Raw genomic sequence first — 23,547 nt, 5'->3', positions numbered from 1 at the left:
CTACTGCCTCATCGGAAAAAGATGATAGATGATAGCATGACAGCATGCTGCATCCGTTTTTCGGGACTGGGCTCACTGGGCAGTCACAGGCAAGTTATGATTAGATTAGATTATATACTGTACATACGTGTAATGAACCCTCACCAAGTCGACCGAGCATCACAACCACCCCACCCCACACCCTGGGGCGATCCCAGTGGATAAGTCAAGGGCTGAATTTCTTTGCCAGTACACCCCTGGTGCTCTGTGTTGTATAAACACAGTAAGGCGAGGCTGTGATCTGCAGACTGCCATGGCTGTCATGCTGAGGTAGCGTTCTACAAGGTTCCTCCAGGCGTCAGCTCTCTTCAGAAAGATGTAAATGTCTCAAAAATGTCTTCAGGGTGTCTAAAAACTGCTTTTTAGCTTAAGTCTCATGTCTAAAGGCTGCGAGTGCCTTATTTGCCTTTCAAATTTAATTATGTCTAAATTACTCTATTCTAGTTTCTGTGTATGACAGAATTTGTACAGTATTGTAACACAGGTTGTCTTGTCTCATTTGTCAGAGGTTACTGTCTTTCTGCCTTTGTGGACAGTTATGTCTATGTACCACTTTAACCCAGCCAAAATCCATTAAGAGTTTACTGCTGAGTATATGTATTATTTATTTTTAATACTTACTGAGTATATGTGGTCAAGTGCTGCAATAAAGTATCAAAGTCAGTAAGTGTTGATTTCTTATGTACTGATGGCATTTTTTAAAACTAGTCTGTTGACATTAGACACAACTGTAATTCACACAGAATTGGTATATTGTACTTTTTCATTTCATTTGACACACATTACTTTGTAGAACAGTATAAAGTGTGAATGTGATGGAGTTTTAATAATGCCAGCTGTATACTGTATGAAACAGTTAGATCCATATTAAAACAACCCTCTTGCTAGTACGTAAATAGAGCAGAAAGGTTTCATTAAAGATTAATGAATTAGTTGAGAGAAAGAGAAAATTAATTGGCAGCTGATTTCAAAATTGATTTATCCTTTCAATCATTTTCTAGATCAAAGGAATTTTGATGTTGGTCAAACAAAAGAAGACATTTAAGGACATCACCTTGGTAATGTGAGGAATTGTGCTTGATGTTTTTTTACACTTTTTCCTTTATCTCATAGAGAAATTGATCAATGAAGGAATTAATTGATGAAGAAAATAACTGTTAGTTTCAGCCCTACAGGTAAACACTGTATATGCAGGCCGGACTTTCAGACCTAAATGAAAGTAATCATTTTTGTTATTAATTGTAGGTTTAATTCAGTTATTTTTAAATCAATTCAATTCATAGTGATATCAAATAGAAAAAGAGCAGCAGATTATTACATTTAAACTGCTGGAATCAGTGAATGTTCTCATTTTAATTAATTTTTCTGCTAATCAACTTCAGCATTAATAGGTCATTTGAGTTTCAACAATTTCTTTGAACTATTTTTTAAAGGTGAAGGAGTTCAGTCCAGTTCACTTCAGAGCTTTATTGTCCCTCGAGGGGAAATTTGGTTTGCAGTGACAGTACAAAAAACAACTAACACAACAATAATAAATAAATCAACAGTGACATAGAACATCATCACAGAATACAGCACAACCAAACTCCACTGCCATGCTGTGTGGATGTAATGATAAACCAATATAATGAATTTATACTCTGAGGAAGCAGTATATGGAGGTAAGATAACATCTACTGTAATACAGTAAGATCTTATATTGATATTTTTGAGCGGCAAGCCAAAAGTTAATCACCACCTACAGCTAAATGAATCACATGTAATGTGGAAATATATTTCAAGATCATTCAGATATCAGCAAATCAACTGATACAGCTTTACAATCTGTTTAAGAGCAGCAGCCTTTTAAAAACCATCCTCTCCCTTTCCCTTTCTGTTCACAAATGGCAGGTCTGTTTCTAGCGTAAGCCATTGGGGTAATACCATGACAGAGAGACTGTAAATTGTTCTGCTTGTTATCCTCCGGCAACTGAAATCCTGCCACGCAGTCAGAGCTCAGATTGGTGACTGGGAGCTCCTTAGGCTGTGAGAAACATTGTTAGGAGACTTCTTGTCCATCTTGTCCACATAAACAGACACACATACACACACACACACACACACACACACACACACACACACACACAATCACGCACGGGTTTGCACACACATATATGCTCTGCTCAAGGCCCTGCTGCAGCTGGGACTTGATGACTTTCCTCAGTCTCAGGGTGAAAATAATATACCTTTATCCATCACAAAGCTAAATAGGATTGTGACTATGAAAAGAAGCAATAGATGCTCAGTATTATATTCACTTAATTACACCTGATAACATTCAATTATTAAAGGAAACAAATGACTTACTGTGGAGTGAGTAATTAGTGATATATGGGTCAATGAGGGTTTTTTTGTGGCCATGTGGTTTAATCAAATTTAAATGGGTTAAATTTGAAAATAAACGTATGAATAACTTGCACACATTCTTTTTTTTGTGGACCCAGCAAAAGATTTCTGCTTTTAATCCATTTTGAGAGAATATATTAGAGGATTATGGCAAAAATGTCTAAGTGGTGTAACCATAAAAACTTTGTACCAAATAATTAAACTTGCTTTAAAACGCTCAAAAATTCTCAATAAAACACCATATCAACTAGTTTGGCATGATCTTACATTATAACTGTTTTATTAAATAAAGGTAATGGAATACAATTGTTCTAAATATTACATTTAATCTGGGGAAGTAATTGTTTGTAAAAGTCCACTTAAATACACTGTTATCATTCTTTTGTGGTTACACCATTTGACAATTTCAGGAGCATTCAGTCTTACTTTTGCTTAAAAAAATGGTGCAAATGTCATTTCAAATGACATAAAACCAATAACAATATAAAAGGTACATTTTAACAAACCTGATGTTGCTTTTAAGACAATTTTTTAATGATATTTTAAATTGCTCATCTTGCTAACCCTTATTTGTCACTGACCTATAAGAAGCTGCAGTCTGGAATAAAGATTGACGCAATATTATTATTTTTCATGACCTTACAATGAAATTTATGAAAAAAAAATAAATCAAACATTTACGCAAGAAATAAAACATCTTGTATTGTCATTTAATAGCATCTTAAACAACAGATAAACACTGATAACTTGCTCCATGACACAAAATATCCTGTGTTTCTGGACAAATGGTCACAATTCGATTAATCTAAGGCCTGTCATATCACAAGAAAAGCTTTATAATGGAAACGTTGTGTAAATGCACAATGTAAGCCGGCAGTGACAGTAACTTTTCAACTAAAACCAGGACACAGGATACACAAATAAGAATAGAAGTAAGTGAATCAGCTGTCTCTGGAAGAGCTGGCTCCAATGTCTGGGCCCTATTAGTTGCTTTGTCCCCGTCAGATAACAGACATGAAAATCTCTTTGAGTGGATCCAGCCTCCAGCTTTTGCATGATGGGATCCGTTATTTCTTTTGTGCCGCCCCCTCCGACTGCCAGCACCTTCACCGCACCGAAACACCCCCGCCATACTATTCACAACGCTGCTTTTTAAAACAAATAGCTGCATGTTCCTGAGGCGGACCTTCCCCTCACTAGCAAGCATGTCTACACCTTACTGCTGACACTTCAAGAAACAAACCGCGGCGTGTAAGAGAGAGGGAGAAGAGCATGTGTATGTGATGAGTGTGTGATCTGCCAACCCCCCACACCCCCCCATCCAAGAAAGCGATAGCACAAAAGATGGATGAAGCCTGGGTGACATACATCCTGACACCTCCACAAAAGAAAACATCGACCACCCTGCTCACAAAAGCCAGAGGACAGAATAATGTTTTTTTTTCTGCTTTGTGTTGGTTTTCCTTTTTTCTCTCCCTTTTTTTCCCAACTGTTGCCAATACAATTCAATTTTTGACACTCTAAATGTGGCAACAATCATTCTTTCTTTGAAATGGCGAAGGCAGGCATACATAAATGCAGCACAATCGGCGCTGATAAAATACAGTAGGGCACCAACAAACCAAAGCAAAAGCCTTTTGACCTTGTGTGGCTTGGAGAGTGTGATAGCTCCCTGGATATAAGAAAATCAATATTCTGCATTTAGCTGTGCAGGACCCTCTGTTAAATGGAGCAACATAAGACTGTTTGTTTTGTATTGACGTGAAAAACGCACTGAGCGAAATACACATTTGGCCAGATATTATAAAGGGTAATTAAAGCTAAGATATGTTTAATAATGGTTTGGTCATTCTTTAGAGAAAAAAGTAATTATCGTGGTTTATTTAAACATTTTAGACTCAAAGATTTGCTTCTTTAAAGCTTGAATACCTGATTGATCGCATCCAACCTGGTTGCATTTATCTAAAGTGGAATTAAGAAGTTGAAGCGGACTTTAATGAATAAGGGTTTAATGTTAAATGGACTGAAAGGTCAGTCAAAATGTTTCACACATCGCAAAATGTTTCATTAAGAGAAAGCATGTGTGTGAGTTTCAAACAGGGCAGAAAATGAGCACAAATGACTCATAACAGCCCATGGACCATAATTTAACTGCACTGAACTTGAAAGACATCAAAAGTTAAAATTTGAGGCCATATTCTGCTAGGTTCTTTCTAGCTAAAATAGTCAGACTGCAGCTCACTCTCTGCCCTCGGATGCAGCTTATAAACATGTATTTTAGACTTTAAGAGAGTCTTAAATTAAACTCATCCCATATTCAAGAGTCCCTTTTAATTCAGTGCACTTGTTCAAGCTGTTTGGAGAGCTGCCATTGTCATGTGTTTTTTGCTCTGCTAGGAACTCTAAGGGACATGATGACATCATAACCTAGTTTCAATTTCTGTGTTGGTAATTCCTCATAATGCCTAGTGTCTTATTGCTAGAAATAATGTTATTATTGGGCATTAAAGAATATATACTTCTATAGTACTCAATGCATGGAAACCATATTAAAAAGCCAACATTAAATCAGCAATGATTGATTCTTTTGGCCGCTAGGGGGCAACTCAACAAGCTGTAAACACAACATAGACTGATGGTGCGTTCCAGTTGTACTCGGAAGTCAGAATTTCTGAGTTCCCAGTTGGAAATTTCAATTGAAACACACCCTGAAGTCGGCTTTCCAACTCGGAAAGTCAAATGAACCTCATCAACCCTGACCTGTGTGAAAGTTGTAGTAATATCCTGTTTATTAGCACTTCTGTCTTATTTGTGTCTCATTAAATCAGTCATACACACAGCACTGTCAAACTTCTATCTGTGGAAGATCTATCCAGCGAAATGCATTTTTGGTCAACTGGTATTGCTATCAATGGCAAACCTGGCTAGAACTGGTTTTCTGTATTCTAAATTGGAACAATACATACCCTGGTGTGACATCTTTCCCAGCTCCGATTTTCAACTTCCAAGGTATATGGAATGCAGCGAGTTTTGCTCCATAATGTTTTTGTGTGAGTATTGTTGTTTATTAGCAAATATTAAGCAATTCTTCTTTTTATTATTTTATCAGTTTTAACACTGAAACTATGCTTCGGATTTCAAAATAGTTTTAAGTAATCATACAAAGATGCCGTATTAATGGTGGAGGCAGAGTCTGAGGTGGTGCTGCTGCCTTCATTTGTTTTTGCCTCCATGCTTCGCATTTTGATGACGAATGCGGCGGTGTGACTCTGTGGTGGCTGGTGTTGCCAGATTGGGTTTTTTCCATTACATATTAAGGCCTGTTTACGGGTTTTCGCCTGGAAGGCTCTATGGAAATCTGGCAATCTCTTGAACGAAGTTAAACTGTGAGAGAGCGCCGTTCACAAACGCCAGAATGAACACGTTCACAATAACGTTCATAAGGTAGAAATACAGTACGTTCAGTTCATGTTCGGCCAAAATATGAACGAGTTCATGACGATTGTTCATTGAACGCGTTCAGGCACAACACTGTACACATTTAGCCAACATGGGACAACATTAACATTCATTTGGGGTCCTGTTTCTGTCCACCTGGTGAATTTAAGTCCAATGTTTGCTCTGCCTTTAGCTGCTAAATGCCAACTTGTGGTTGTCATGAGCATTGAGAACAGTTGTGGGCTGTAAAAAACAAAACGAGCTGAAGGATATTAAAATGCTCTGAGGGTTTAGGGAAACCATGTGGGTTCATTACTACCAGCAACCAGTTGATCCATTTTCAAGATAAAACATATTCGTAATTGTTGCTTTCATTGTACTGTTTCACTTTTTTTCGTATAAAGGCTGGATGTACTGGATACCTCTCAACCATACCAAACTGTATATTTTTTGTCTCACAACACAAAGTCCACACTGATTCCTGCATTTGCGCTGATTCGTGAGATTGGACGATAAATTGTCCATCATGAATATAAATCTGAGGAACACTATGAATTCCCCAAAGAGATATATAGGGAACTTACTTTTGTCCTTGATTACTGTAGTTGTTGTCATACGACTCATATCCTTGGTCATCATAAGCTGTTCCGTAGCCGTCATCATATTCCTGAAATAACAGAGAAAATACATCTAGTTACATCAGTTGCAAAAAGGGAAAAATGCCAGTAAGCATTTTGACATTGAAGAGGTGTTGATATTATAACCTGTGCAACATTGTAGACCTGTTGAAATGAGGTAGAGACAAACATCTGTAGGATAAGAAACTACTGTGTTAGACATATTTTTTCTGACTTAATACCTTTTTTTCCTAAATGCCAAACTGGAATAACCTACCCTTCAAATGCTTCCAGGGTACTTTTTTCATAATCTTGCATCAATGCCTTCAACTTAAATAGTGTAAAAGGAACAATCCCAGGCCAAACTGCTTGATCCACACCATGTACGCTGCAACATTAGAGTGGCAACTGCAGCCCTGCCCTTGTCCCCATGTCAGCTGAGCGACAGACAGTGGGATGTAAAGTCTCTTGCTGTGGCTACGTTTCATCACCACCTCAAAGGATGAGCCTTGAACATCTGTTTGTGCTCCACCAATCTGCCCCGTCTCCCCCATCTGCACTCTACCCAGGCCCCCGCCAAGAGGAACATCAAAGCGAACCAGTGCCGCACCCGTCCTAATTTGGGATAAATGGGACTTTGTTCCACAAAAGGCGTCGACCCCTAGCGACACATCTCTCATCCCCCACACACTTCTTGGCTAATTCCATCTGCCCCTGATTTGCATGCTTGAAATGAATGTCTGTAAGATTTAGCACCAGAAGAAAATGCTCATCACATCCATATTATTATTAAGGCCCTAATTCCTGATTAGAAATGTGCATTTGCCAAATGACAGTATTTGAATTGACTCTTTTATCTTTAATCCTCCAGAAAGTATGTGTGAAGGAACTACATATAACTCTCAACAAAGAGACCCAGATGTAACACTTGCTTGTTTCCGGGGAAAATATTATTCAAATGGTTACTTAAGCTTTGGTAACTGCACCAGTTGCTTCTAGGCATTTCTTCTGTCTGAGAGCTACCTTTTCTTACACTGTGCGGGAAACCTGGCAGGTGCAGTTTAGGATAATTCTTATATGCAGAAACCTCTCCATGGTCATCCCATTGCGTGGCTTTCAAGATTTGTTTGCTTTTCCTTTGCTGTTTGTGTGTGACTGGGAGGTTGGTTGGTTTGTGTGGAGGTCTTTGTCTAGAGGTAGCTTCAAGGGAATTGAGGTCCCCACCAGGCATTTGTAATTCTGCCATTACTAGAGCTTTGGCAAAGTCAACAATTTCCAATGCTAATGCAAGGACAAAGTAGAGTCGAAAACTGTACCTTTGACAGTATTAAACCCCTGAGAAACCTCTTTAGAAACAAAAGGAGCAGCAGTTCTCAAAAAGCAGTGCAGTTCTATCAAAAGGAATGCAATTAAAGTCACTTTTAAGGCAGATGAAACTGTAGACTTTCATTTGCAATTTCCCATCAAATCTTAGAAAGAAAGACAGTTGGGAGAGTTTTTGTCAAAGATAATCATCACACACTGACCATAGTACAAACAATGCTAATATTTCTAAGTGATGGATGGGGGAGGGGAACATGTTTTTTCCATTGTGTGATACCTACATTTTCCGGCTTATTATTTTCTATTACCTAACTTTATACGATAGTCTCATATTTAGGCCATAAGTTTTAATTATTTCTCCTTTGATTCTAAGATTTATCTTAGAATACATACATATATTAGCTTTGTCTTAACATAGATCATCTAGATACAGTGTAATTACTAGTTCAGCTTTGCTATATGGGATATATTCAGTAGATATAGCTTTTTACAACCCCATTTACAACCGTACTTTGAAAACTGGAAGAATTAAAACTGTGGTGCTGATTTGTATCAAGCTGCATGGTGCAACTCTAGTTTTTATAGTTTTTTTTTAAGGGAAGGGGCTTACAAAGGTAATCCATGTTACTGCGCAACATAATGCAATCGACTTAGAAGGAATTATTCAACTCTGTGGTGATTTTAAGATGAAGTTCATATCATTTTGTACTGATATATAGAGGTTTTGCAGTTTTCCAACCAACATACAGTATACACAACATAATTTGGGATTTTTTCCATTAATGTTTATAATCATTAGTGTTATTCTGAGGATGGATTTGACAGAAGAATCAGGCCTGGGTCATTAATATGTATTAGATCATCATCAGCAGATCATCACACCAAAGAGACTGATGATGCTGTACTGTGTTCTCATATGTTGTTCAAGCATCTTTGGAAATGATTTTACTCTAGCAGTGGCTCTTAGCTGGTCTTAGCTCATCATTCATTATAAAGGTCAAGATTAGGGGAAAAAAGGATTATTGTACAAGAAATAAGTAGTCACTTGAGCTTCAGACTTCAGATAAAAGAAAAAAAAATGGGCATCAAGTCAAAAATCAGCTTTATTTTATCCTACTTTTATATTTCCAAGTGGAAAAAAGAAACAAAATGCAACACACTATTTGCTCAAACAAAAGTGTTTGAAGCTGAGGCTGATTTAAGTAAAAGGGGACCTACTGAACTGAAGTAAATTTGCGCATTGCTAGAAAAGTCATTTGGAAGTGAGATAATATCTGTTTTCTTGTCAGAAATGAGCCTGTTTTTGCGCCGCAACCCTGAAGATCATTCTATTTCAATCTATCTGAAAGTTCTCTATTGTACAGTTCCTATTGCAGGCTGGGATAAACAAGTGTGGTCATGCATATTGAATGATAGGAATCTCGGCAGGAGGACAAAAAAAGTAAAATCATGTAGCGTGGTTGTGAAAGCAGCCTCAGTAGTCAACTAAAATAGTTTCTGTGAGCATAAAAACATGAAGACAGCCAAAACATGTCCTAGATAACAACGTCGGCTGTCATCACCAGCTCCACACTGACCACAGATTTCGCATTATAAACACATTTGAACACATGATTAGTGAGACTTTTAATTTTGCACTTCTAACAGGTGACTCCAGAAAATAAAGTAACTGAACCCTCACTCATATTGGGTTCAAAAACTCATCATTGAAACATGAAAGAAATCATTACATTTCTCAAGAGAGGCTTTGCCAATACAAAATTAATGTATTCCACCCCAAATCTCCATAAGTCCTCATGATAATAAACACAAGAGATTATCGTTTTCATTTCATTTCTACTTTGTTCAAGGGCACCAGTGTTTCCATGACTCTCTCCTTAACTTCAAATAGGGAAAGCATTTGCCATGGTAACTCAAAAGACAAGTATGTAAAAACTATGTATATAGCATGTAATAAAAAATCTTCAATAACCTCATAATTACATCAAACTAAACTAAGTCAAATAGCTCCCGGACATGAAGCTTCTGGTTCAGCAGGACTTTAATGTGGAAAGTGAACTTGTGAACATCGGAAATGAACAAACTCCAGGTACTGCACTGCTTGGCTACAGATGTGTATAATTAGGTTGTGAAAAACATACTGATGATTAGAAATAACAGACATCTGAATGCCGGAAAACCTTTACACAGAGCAGCAGTGTCATGAAAAGCTGGAAGTAATGTATTGAAAAGGTGGAGCTAATTGAAAATAACCAGCTGCGTGGGATGTATCAGCCATACAATTATTATATTATTCATATATTATTTCAAATCACTGGTACAAGTCATAATTTCTTCTGTAGGTCCAAATTGAAAATGAAGTTTTCCTAACTATTAGTCATCTGTAGACTCTGATGTAAGCAAATGTTCTTATAACAAGAAAAACAGGCTATATGTGATGAATATATGTGCTGGTTCAATTTGTTTGTTAGGCTTGGAGGAAATGTTGTTAATGTTAGCAAGAAAACAATTACATTCTCAATAAAGAAAAAACGTACCTATAATATTTCTTTCCAGTAGAATTATCATGTTCTGAACTGTAGTTATTCAACAGCCAAATTATACTGTTTTTCTCAGTTGGAATAAGTATAATATTACAAGACAGAGTCTTTGATTTGGTAAATGAATTGCATTTATGAAGTGCTTTTATGCCAAAGCAATTTACAATTTGCTCTTCATTCTCACATGCACACTCACAGTCTAATAGTGGCAGGCTACCATTTAAGGCACTGGATTTCCCATCAGGAGCAATTATGTTTTAGTGTCCTGCTCAAGGGCATATAGACATGTGGACAGGAGCTCGGGGTTGAACCCATACCTGCTGAGCCACAGCCCTGTCATCATTTAGAATCTTCCTTAATTGCATTGCATTTGTTATTTTTTTCAGGCAATGCATCTTCTCCCGAGGCTGTCCAGAATAAAAGGTAGTTTTCCAGTTTGTTCCTAGAGGTGATATCACACTAGTCTACAATATGTTTCGCAATATGAGTTGAAGATTCAAACTACACTCACATCAGGATTGCCACATCCACCCGTCGCTGATTTCACCAATTTACCACTGTCATGGCCTGCCAGCAGACCAAAGAGACTGAAATGATGTCTCACTCCTGCATACTCATCAGTACTAAAGTGTTGAACAAAAGGGACACTGAACTGATGACTTTGCCAGAAGAAAGACCATTGGGTCATTGAATTCAAGTATCTATCACCCCTTGGAAAATGAACTCTGTGATAAGCTTCTAATTAGATTAGTGGACCTCTTTGGCCTGAGGGTGGGACTATAGGAAAAATCAGTGTTTAAAATGGAGGGTTGACCCTCTGGGGAGCATCATTGGGCTTGTTTGTGTGAGGGTTTTTATGAGTGGAAATTCTGGCCTGAAGTTGGCACAAGCCAAAAGATCGGAGTTGGTAAAATATTGGGATTCATCGTCATCAGGGGACCATGAAATTCTACAAATTACTCAAGACTTTCAATGTATTATTTTAATAGTTTTCCAGCAAAAAATTGACTTGATTTTGTTTGGACTACAAAAAAAGATGAGGGCCCAACTTAATTACATTGGTGAGCATGAAATATGTGGAACAAATGGTGTTTTTCCATCTTTTTTGGGTGGGCCAAGCCGTGCCAAGAGCCCTCAGGTCGAGCTGGCAGAGAAGACACTGTGAGTGTTTTTCCACAGCACACAGCATGGCAAGGTAAAATAAGTCATTTAGGTGTGGTGTGAGGTGTGTTATTTGCAGAAAATGCAGTAAGAGTCCAGCAATTCTGTGATAAACACATTTAATGTCTTATTAGTTCTTATCAGTAAAAGTATTTTGTTGTTTAAAAAGTTTTAATATGAAGCAGCAATAGCAGGGAATGTTCTGCTTTCATCAGCAGTTACTTAGCGAATGAAAGTGATCAGGAAACAGTAAAATAAGGCAGATATCTGGTGGTATAAACAGGGACGCAGGAGAGAAACTGAACTTCAAATTACACAAATTCAGTTAGAAGCTGAGAGCTGAAACACAGAGATACTTTTAAACACCTTTCTCTCTCGTCTCTGGTACAGACATGAGTTAATTATTGCAACACGCTGTTTGAAAGGGGAGAAGCGGGATCCCCGGCTGTGAGCATGTAGTGGAAACATGTTTCATCATGGGTTGGCTTGGCACAGCGCAGCTAAAGCGGACCGACTTGGACTGATGGAAATAATCTCAAAGTATGTGTCTGTGCCAAAAAAATCATTCTTTCATTCTTATTTTTACAGTTTTTGTAAAGGACCTTTAAGATTGTCACACTTGGAGCCAAAACCAAATAATCCTACTTAATGGATAGGTTTGAGACCATACGTACACACTATTAGGTATACCCTGATTAGTTTTCAGCAAAGGCCATGTGCCATTAGTGCAGTCCTCCACCTGACTTGTGCTGTCCACTCACATTGGATAACACCGCCTGGTTTTAAGGACCACATTAAACTTTAACAATGTCATGTTATTGCCATTTATTAGACCAGCTACTCTATAATTGAGTTACAAGCAAGCTGAGAGCAGAAACATGCTTGGTTAATAAATCAGGTTGGCACATTGAAAAAGATCCTTTTCTTCGGTGTCTGACACGTGGAGAAAAAACAAAAAAAACACTGCTTTAAAACGGGAAGCAGCCTGTGATGATTGTGTGAGTGAAGCTATTATAATATCTGATGCATTCGTATTGATATACCATTTACTCAAAATATCTTGGAGAGCACAATGGCACAATAATACTGCAACACAGCTGCGTTTCCAACACTAAACAGGATTAGTGTGACAGTGAGAGGTTGAGGGGGTGGTGGAGGAGGGTGGGGGCAGAGACAGTGAAGGGAGAAAGCGAGCAGCCCCTAAGTGAGTCTTTCATTTGTATGCCAGTGGATGGCTGAGAGGCGTGTTGTTAAAAGATAAGGACTGGCCTCTGAGGCCACTGAAGACTAACAGAGGGCCTGGCACTGCATGTTACAACAGCAGTATCACAGCCGCTCCACTGTGCTCTACAATACCACTGTAACAGATAGGATGCCACTGCCCAGAGCAGCCGTTTTTCAGGCAATGGATTTGTCCTCTGCACATTGTACTAAATCCAAATGACTTCAACAACACATTGTCCTCACGTTATGAACTTTACAGAGAACTGCACATGCTGCATGACCTGCGCGAAAAACCACAAAAAGGTGTCACAAATTCAAACAATAAGACAAGAAAAGATGAGGAAATGTCTTGTTCTTCCTAGACGGCTACATTACAATACCATCTGTTCTAAGAAGAACGTCAGGCCTGAGTGCAGCTGTGCCACACTTCTCTTAACTTCTTCAGGATAAAAGCAGTATAATACCAAAAGATATTGTTCTAAGAAAACAAATAATCAAGTATTTGCACCCCTTGCACCCGTCTTAATCTAAAATGTCTCAAAGAAGCTATGTGTCAATTATTCTCCGTTTTCTTGCAGCATATTTCAGGAAGCTGAACAGACTGAAATTTGCAGAAGCTTTTTATGCTCCAGGCGTAGAAATACCACTCACGCATCAAGTGTAGGTATCACTACCCTGTGTTACACTTGACAAATGTCTTGGCTTCACTTATATTATTTTGCTACCTATGGTTTTGATCTTCTGAATAACATTCATTCACATCTACCGAGTTCTATCTAGGGAATTCGTGTCTTTAATGATTTTGCCCTGTGGAAAAACACCTGCCATGGAAAATGAAATTCGATATCACTGTCTCTGATCCAACTAGCTGCACTTGACTACACTTGCTCATCCTGTGCAGAGTCATGACGAGCTGGGGTCTATCCAAGCTCTCCTCTGGGCAAGAGCTGCGGTACATGGAGGACAGGTTGCCAATCCATGTACAAGCAGTCTCACTCACAATTCACACATGCAGACAACTTAGAGTGACCAACATACCCAATCTGACTATGGAAAGAGACTGAGAATTGGAAATTAGGACGTTCTTGCATTATGGAGACTTATGGGGGAATTTACCATATTTGAAATGTTATAATCTGTTATTTCTAATATTTATTATTAATTAACTGCCACAGATTTTACTGACGCCTCCCATTTTTAAGAACCACATAAAATAAAGATTTTACAGCCATGCCAGCAGTTTTATAAGACGTTACTTTGATCTAACATGCTGATGGTGAGTAGGTTTAACAATTTCAAAGTAGCATGCAGCATGTAGTAGGTATTTGGTCATTTACAACAATATTGATTTGAGTCAGAGTCTGACTTGATTGGTGGCGTTAAAGGAAAATTCAGATGATCAGAGGTTAGTTTATATCCTCTGGTCACCATGGTACCAGAAGTTTAATGCCAATCCATTTAATGGTTGTCGAGACATTTCACTATAGAATGTAAATGTCAACCCCATGGTGGAAAACTCAAACGATTGCCAAGGTCATGAGAATTGATCCTCTGGGGACCATGAGAATGTATGTCACAGGATAAGTTTAAAAAAAGGGCTTCTTGGTGGATCTAGATAAAAAAAAGTCAGATAATCATCAAAGCCTGACAGATTCATCCTCTGGGGACCATGAATATCTGAACAAAAAATAATGATGATCCATCTAAGAGCAGTTGAGATATTTCACTTTGGAGTGGTGGATTGAACTAAGCTAATTAGCACTGCCAACCATATAGTCTTGCTTGTGCAATGACAACAAATTACAGCTGAATTTAACCTTGGGCATTTAAACCTGCACAACTTTTAAAATGTTCTCTATAGAGGAAAAATAAGGATTCTAAGTAACCAAACATGCCATCATCAAAACCAAATAATGGTTTTATTGTTGTGTTTTCTCATGTTATTTGAACTGAGGTATATTCTTAAATGTGATTGGGGGAAGCTACTTTGGCTTTTTTGCTGATGTACTGCATGCACTGACACTTTAAATCCTCTGTATGCTCTGTGTGCACTTTGCTGGGTATAGAGGGAGGATGGGTGGGCAGCGGTCATACAATTGGAAACGTTTTAGTGTCAGGGGCTCTAATGTTTTAGCTGCTATTGTATTAATTGTCTATTATATTAAATGTCTGTCTATCCTTTCTAGTGTTTGTAGTTCTTGTGTCGGACTATAACAGGGACTGTAGATGGAAACTAGCCATTGGCTATACTCTGGTGCAATGCATCTTTTCTCTTTGAGATATTATTGTCAATTGTACATGGTCCCTGACAAATACAGGATTAAATTGAACCCTTACATACTGCTCATATACCCATTTTTACATTTGATAGTTGTAAAAACATCCTATACACATATCTATTAGTCTGACTTATAGTAATGTGACTCACAGTATACAAAGATGGAAATAAAATGTGTCATGTTGTGCAGCTGATTCACATTTTTATAAATGCAAATGTAAAAATAAATAATAAAAATAGGTATTTAATCTTGTTGTATTCCTCATATTCTATAAAATGTTCTCCTGGACTATAAAACAGTGATTGTGAATGTCTGTTTTCGATAAGATTAATCAAACATTTATTAATGACTGATGGGGAATTTATGAATGTGAATTGGTGTAGGGACTAATTATGAGTCAGAATATGAACAGTATGTAAGGGTTAAAAAAATATAGTCATTGCCATGTTTAATATATATTGGAAATTACAGATGGTTCACATTACACTCAGTTTAGATTCAAACAGCTATAAAGACAGCGTTGTAGAGAACAAAATTCAATTAACAAATGAACAATGCTTGGCTCTCAACAGGGCTGGACATATGGAGAAGGGCCTCAGGGGGAAGGCGGTGTGTGTGTAGATATATATTCCAACACAGTCAGCAAGGACCCACAATGCTCAGAAGAGATTATTGTATCTGGAGGATTTAACATAAACAATATCAACCCACATGCATTTCCTCTCAATTAAGCTTGTGTGTAAACACACAGTAAAACATTCACAGGTTGATATTGTACCTCCAGATTTAGCATGACCGTGAAGTTCTGCTTCGACTATGATTAGCCTCCTCCGACTCTATACTGGCAATGTCGAACTCGCGGAAGAAAAGATGACATGCAGCCTCAATTTGAACTGAGAATTACATCATGTTTTTATTCTTCTACAATGGGATTAGTAGCAGGTAAAACAGATTTCAATGCGCCTAATGAATTTCATGAAATGAGATTTGGCTGCAATCATAGCAACCACTCAAGACGGATGGGGCTGCCAAGACTGGATCACTGGATAATAACATTTATGTGATTTTGTTTGGTAACAATTGGATTTTGAGTAATTTGATACTGATACTTCCAGCACAAACAGAAGATTTTACAGGGGTGGATTATGTAAGCCGGGAAAAAAAAACATCCAGAAAAAAAGGATACTGTACATTCATGCATCATCATGACAAAATCACCAGGAGGTAACCTAGGTCTGGTGCTTTTTGTCTGAGCAAGAGAAAACACAATGCCTTCAGCTGAACAAATGTTTTGGCCCGTGGCAACGCCGCAAAGCATAAAGAAAAAGACGGGAACATGCATATGAGTGAATGCTAAGCAGTGATAAATGAAGGCGACAAATGTGAACACGAAACATGTCTTTGTCATTTCATTGATGAACACAAGACCCTATTTGTCAAGCGCCCGATGGAGAACACTTGTCCCGGGATGGTGATGTATTCAAATAATACAGAGTAACTCATTCAGCCTCTAATTTGCAGCGATGTGGTTAGATTTATCATCTGGCAGATGTTGGCAGTCTTTTTTTTTCTTCTCCCCATCCAGATACACAGGTGCAGGTGTCGGGGGATGCAGTTTACAACTGTGACAATGATGGGAAACAGCTGGTCCAGGAGTCATTCTCTACGACCTCCACGCATTTGAATTGCAACCTCTGAATAAACCTGTCAGAAGTGGTTAGGTATGGGCTGCTGGGGAAATTTTCCAACGTGGGCCACCTCCTTTCTCCGTCTATCTGCTAAATATGCAATGTTGATGCCGGAATCTCTGGGGAACTTGCCTTGACAGTACGGCAGGAGACTCTCTTGGCAAATGCACAAAGGCTCTGACTCAAAGCCTAATATATTCATCTCTGGCAGCTGTTGATATTACAACCAAGGTTCCCCTAAGACTGTGCAGGTAAGCTTTAAGACCAAATCACAATAACAGCTACAGAAACAAATTCACACTATTTATGCTTACACATCGAAAAAAAACGGTGGTCTGTTCAATGCTGCAGGCATGTTGGACTTTGACTTATACAGGCTGAAATTAAAACCCACATCTGGAATGAAATGGATATCTTTGAAGTGTCCATTCACCCAAATTACAACATAATATGAATAGAAATATTTGTACAGGAAAATGCCTTTACAGAAACAGTGTCCTTGTCATGCTGGATAATCCAAACGTTTTCACTCTATTAAAGACATTGTTTGTGGGAAAATATGTTGAATTGCTGCTGAGGGGTTTCGAATTTGACATTCCTTTTCCAATAGAATTCTGCGGAATTGGGGTGAAAGCAGAGAATCCCTGAACCTGGAAGACGTGACCATGGCTAGATAGCTCTTAGTCAGAAGTTTTACCAATTACTGCAAGAATCCATTGCTTCTACCATAAAAACCACATCATCATATAACAATTATGCTATTTGCAAATTCTGCAAAACCCAATCTCTAAAATGATTATAAAATATGCATGTATAAAGTTTAGAATCAGATTGTTGTTTTGGCAAATAAAATACTATTATAAAATAAAAAAACATGCAGACATTCTAATTGCAGGTTTGAGACTGGATATATACACTGGTCTTCTTTGATAAAGTCTTTCACTATTCACCCATCCACACCCTTACAATACTTTCCACCTTACACTGCTTCCTACTCAGTAGTCAAAAGGTACAAAAGGTAATCAAATCTGAATGTAATTCCTAAGGATACCGGTCATTACAGGATATATTTTCCTATTCCTATTCATGAAATACAAACAACTGAAGGAAATAAATGTATCATATAGACTGGTCCTCAAACTTACATGCAAGTTTGAATCTAAATTGTACGTCTCACCTATGGCTGTGTACCATTTAAATAATTATGATACCAGTTCCAATCCAAATACTCTTAAATTGATACTGATACCAACTGAGTACTTCATTGGATATCCATTACACTTTTTGTGCACTTGCTTTTATCCAACAAGCATGTAGTGTAGCCACACTTTAAAGCATTTTGGTGGCATCTTGGCTGCTGAACTGCTAAGCGCAGTGGGCCAATCACATGTCACATTAAATCATTGTGAGCAAGTCCATACAAATAGTCTTGTTTTCTAGCTCTGGGTACAAAAAGGATTGAGTTAAGGATGCAGGTATCGAGTACAGATACCCAGCCCTAGTCTCACCTTTATACTGAGGAACATTGTGAGGCTTCTTCACACTGAGGTACAATACTGGTGATACTTCAAACCTATAATCTTTACATGTGGCATGACAAGTAGAGTTGCAAATAACTAACACTTTCATTGCTGATTAGTGTGTTGATTATTCTTAAAATGGATTTGTTAATCTTTAAGTCTACAAAAATTGCCAGAAAAGTGAAAAACACCCCTCAGACTCCAATGCTTGTTTAATGTAAATGAACATCCAAAGATATCCAGTGTTCAATGATACAAAGCTGAAATTAGAATCTTCATATTTGAGGAGCTGGAATGATTCTATATTATACAGTATAATATAATGTTAGTTTGAGTCCTTGTTTGAGTTTTAATATACTTCACTTACATATTCGCCGTATGTTTCCTGGACTATGGGAGGTGCCGGCCGGTATCCGGCGGTCGGAGGGGCGCCTCTGGCTCTCTGCACCCCCCTCCCTCTGGAAGATGGGACGCGGCTAGGTGGGGCTCCTCTGGGTGCTGCTCCTCTGGGTACCGCTGCATGCAGGGGAGGGACTCCTCCTCGACTCCTGACACAAAACACAAAGAGGCATAAACAAGTTTTCGATAAAAGAGCAGAAAATCTAATATATTTCATATGTCCGTTAAGTCTTTTTGTGTAGTATAATAAATTAAGACTTATTGTTGGAAGAAATGGATATGTGTGCATTGTTGGGTGAGTTTGGCTGGATCAAGTAGCACACATCCTCTCTCCACACAACATGTTATCAAGCATTAAAATATTCTATTACAAGGATGCTATTATAGCACATCATCAATATGTGATGTCCACTGCATACCAGGTCTTTATGATGAGGTACTGTAATTTATGTTTGGAGTCAAAATGCTTCATGTACTTCCATGCCAGTTAGTGATTTCCTACATCAGCTACAATGACAGAGTGGTACTACTGTAGCGGTGAATCTGATACATTCAGCGTGTTAGGTTATATGTGTAGGTGGTGGGAGAGGAACAGCGAGGGTGGAGGGCAAGTTCCACCAGTCAAGAAAAAAGTGAGTCACATCCATTATTCAAAACACAGCATGTCTTGTGGCTGAATGGACTTCCTGTCTTGGAAAAGGTAGGTAAAGAAAACTGGTATTTCTGCCTATTTCCATGATAGATGTTTCCTTCTGCAGTTGATAATTTTCAATGTTCGATCTTGAAATGAAGCCTTGCGTTTGGACTCTGAGGAATTGGCACAAATCTCTAATGTTCCCTTATAACATTTGAGATAGTATAGATTTAATTTAGGTAAACAAGAGGCTCGGCACCAAAATAGCTTCTGTGAGATAGCGATCTGTACAGTCATCTAGATGAATTAACACAGAACGCACAGACTCTAACCTGCACTGTAATCAAGATGGAAGCAAAGTCAAGCTGCTCTGTAGGAAATCAAAGGCGGGCTGACCTTGTGGTTTGGTGAAATGTTTCTTGAGCTTTTGACACCGACTGGGCTTTCTTTAAAAGCTGTTAACTGATCTGAAGCGTCGGCAGGAAACCACCAAGGTTTCTCTCCAGGTCATTTTCCTTTTTCTATGCTTTTCCATTTCAAGCTGGTGAAACATCGCAGATTTAAGGCAGGAGGAGAAGAAAAAATAACCTGTCTAAATTTCGGACTGATGGGGACAGCGGTGGATGTTTATTTGACAGACATTGGACTTCCCTGAAGCTGAGAACAACAAAAAAACAGCTGAGTTCTGACAGTCGATTCCCCCCTTTAAAAGAAGGACTTCTCCTCCAGCAACAGCCTCAATCAAAGTCAAACCAAAGAGGAGTACGTCATAGTTACAAAGTCTACATCCAGAGATCCAAAATGAACAAATGTTAGTGTGAATATGTAGAAAAAAGCATGCAACTTCCTTTTCGGCAGCCTGTGGGACTTCAGTCTTATCTCCCTCGAATTAGGCATGGTAAATGCTAATTACAGTGTAATTTAAAACATAGCCAATTATATTCAGACTCAGAGCAATACAAACACCCCATATGGGTGACCTTGTTTATCTCGAAATCTGATGAAAGAAGTGTGTTTTCTTTTGTAAATACAAAGAACATACAACGCGACTCCACACAGGGTTTTTTTTCCCTCTTCCTCTCCTTTACAGCACAGTGTCGATGCAGAGAAGCGTTAAAATCTTATAATGGCCATGAGTATATTTATTTGTAGTCTTGTGAGGTCTCAGAGGAGCTGGAATTAGCTTGGGTTCACAGGGATACTACGGAGACAAGCATCTACTGAAAATCATTTGCACACAGAGGCTTTTATGCAAATTCGGCTTTACTTCGCTAATGTTTATGGACACGAGACCTTACGCTATTAGACGCTATTTACTATCAATTCTGTGTTCCTATTACAGACGCTTGCTCGCTTAATGGTCAGACTGACCTATTTCACAGCACATGAATACTACGTTTTTAAATGTCATTATGAGTAATGTAGAAGAAACTGAAACTTAAGAAATCTTGTCCAGTCCATATTTTAGGATTATGTTGACACTCTGTACATGCATGCATCAGAGTTTATAGGCTTGACACCATCATTCATCTCTGTGTTTTTCATTAAACACTGAAACAAGACCTCATTGCTGTAATTTATATGTTAATTGAGGACACTCATGAGGTTCATATGTACCTTTACACTCTTAAAGCAATCATTTGTTAAATAGGTACTGGTTACATTCATGTTTCTAGTAGCTATCCAATCATCTAGATAAGGCATGTCCAACCTATTCCATAAAGGGCCATAATGTGCCTACAGGTGTTTGTTCCAACCAATCAAGAGCACACGATTCGACCAATCAACTGTCTAAAGACGGAGATCAGTTGATTAAATGAGTCAAGCCTGGTGTGCTCCGCTCCTGCTTGGTTGGAATGAAAACCTGCAGCCACATTAAGGCCCTTTATGGAATAGCTTGGACACCTCTGATCGAGATGGATAATCGTCATTGTTCCTACAGTCTGATCTGAACTTGGTTTAACTGTATTTTCATACTATGTGACCGTAGTTTTAAATTAATAGGTTGTTATGTATCTTTGTGACACCTATTGTACACCAAGATTTTGTCCAGGTCTCCCTTTTAAAAGAGATAGCTCAAGAGACTTCCTGGTGTAAAGAAAATGGCACAAAAACTGCTGTTTGCCAAATTTTCAAAGATCAGCCTATAACAAATTGTAGCTGAGAAGGACACAGAAGAGATCGCCTTTGAATTTAGATGCTCTATATTTGGTAATAAATAAAATATGGGGTTAGATGCTCCTGAGAAAGTGACATTTCTTGTAATATACCACCACCTTTAATACAAACAACAATGACTGTGATGTTTTTTCATTGATCATTGGACTATATTGTTATTTTTTTCAGATGTGGAAAGAAAAATGTTTAAAGGAGACTTTAAGTTCTTGAGTTTAGTTCCTGTGGTTCAATATTTCCTGAAACTATTTTGTTTGGAAAGGGCCTTTATATTAGCACTAATACAATCAGCACACCTTTTCAATATGGAGATGTATAGCCTACATATTTTGTTTATACTTGTTAGCAGTAGCCACTTTAGTCACCACTTTCATGAATCTAGAGTGACTATAGAATTACCAGGGGACGGGCGGGGTTGGGGGCACCAGCCTTTTAGAATAATGTGTGAATGCTCCAAAGTCATTAGAATGGTTACAGTGAATCAGAAAGAAGTTGCCCTTCAGATTTGAGTCAAATGTGTGAATGGAAAGAAGCCATGAGGTGTGACTGGGAGGGAGTAGTGAAGGAAGGAGGAGGGGGACAACTGATGAGTGAAATAGTCTCCTCCATTGAACTTTCAGTAAGCTTTATAGGCACATTCGCCCAAAGATAGCAGGCCTCACCAGCATTAGATCTTTTAACCTCTTTCGTCAATTTGGTGTCCTTTGGTGTACAGAAAACATCCTGGCATATGAATGAACAGGTGAGGAAACACTTGCAGGCATTTAAATGGTCTCCCAGCACACACATCTCAATGCCATTTGAAACCAGTCATGTGCAAAAGTAGCACATTAGAACTTTCAAAAAGATAAAGCGGTGCTTTAGTTTCTACGGATGTGCCAATCATCTGTGTTTCCTTTCTTTGTAAATCCTGCTGAGGTCTGCACACAGCGTAGTTACAGACATCAGGGCTCATTTTCCTGCCTTTGGAAGAAGCTTTCTGCTGCCATTCATTCTTGTAGAATATTAGAAACAAGTTTCACAGGGAGAAATAACCCTTCACATTATACAGGAAGCCTCGGTTTGTTTTGCTCAACATTTAGTCGTATTCCAGCATTTCCTATGGAATCATTTTATATCTGTATGTACCATTATGCTGCGATACGCTTTGTTTTTTGCCACTTGGCTGACACAAACAAATCCTCAGATCTAAATGACAAAATAAGCTGTTTGAGCTTTTTGTGATCTCTATAATAGTTTGTTTAAGCAAGTAAAATGTGAGCTGCAGTCTCTGTTTGTGCTGTAACAACATCAGACTACTCCTGCTACTTCTTGCCTTTGCTTTTGAGAGAGTAGTCATCATTTGCATGAACACAAGAGGTTGCTTGTCAGGAAAATGTAAACACATAAGGACAGATTTTCAGATTCTTCAGGGCCACGATTTGGTGCATTCTGCCCAAAAGCCTGAACTCACAGTTTTCACATCGTGTTAGTTAGTGTTTGCGAGGTGCGTCACCCTACTTATCGCTTACACATTTAAGGCACGATTGTATAAGTAACAGGTGGAGATGTGTTAACATGTTGATTATGTATCCCTCTGGATTCTCTCAGGTCTTGCAGTTCAGGTGTAAACATAGCACAGATTGGATTTTTGAAGAGCCACCAGGAAGGCTTTGGTGAGAAAAGAACTGCGACATTCATTCTACAAACATTTCAGATAGAGATATTTAGAGAGGGTCAATCATGTTTTTTTGTGTCCATGTGGTTAAGTCAAATTTAAATGGGTTAAAATGTAAAAATAAATGTATGAATAACTTGCACACATTCCTTTTTTGTGGATTCAGCATAACATTTCTGCTTTTAATCAATTTTGAGAGAATATATTAGAAGATTATGGCAAAACTGTCTAAGTGGTGTAACCATAGAAACTTTGTACCAAATAATTCAACTTGCTTAAAAACACTAAATTCTCAATAAAACACCATATCAACTAGTTTGGCATGATCTTATCCTTAGGTGGATACAATATTTAATATGTATCATTCTTTTCTGGTTACACCATTTGACATTTTCATGAGCATTCAGTCTTACTATTGTTTTTTTTTAAATGGTGCAAATGTAATTTCAAATGACATAAAACCAACAA

At 38.2% G+C, this 23,547-nt stretch overlaps 1 protein-coding gene across 1 annotated transcript in view; it reads right to left on the bottom strand.

Annotated features, from left to right (window-relative positions):
- The window catches only part of khdrbs3 (KH domain containing, RNA binding, signal transduction associated 3), a 112,476-nt gene that overhangs the window by 11,918 nt on the left and 77,011 nt on the right, over positions 1 to 23,547 (bottom strand). The window contains exons 6-7 of the mRNA XM_062436238.1: positions 18,582 to 18,762; positions 6,447 to 6,529 (exon numbers count right to left, since the gene is read on the bottom strand). Of these exons, the coding sequence (XP_062292222.1) occupies positions 6,447 to 6,529; positions 18,582 to 18,762 (264 nt within the window). The remainder of the gene's footprint in view (positions 1 to 6,446; positions 6,530 to 18,581; positions 18,763 to 23,547) is intronic.

Source organism: Scomber scombrus, chromosome 16, assembly GCF_963691925.1.
Source record: "Scomber scombrus chromosome 16, fScoSco1.1, whole genome shotgun sequence".
Lineage (NCBI taxonomy): Eukaryota > Metazoa > Chordata > Actinopteri > Scombriformes > Scombridae > Scomber > Scomber scombrus.
Note: the sequence above shows the minus strand (reverse complement) of the source record. Positions and strands in the feature narration are given on the sequence as shown.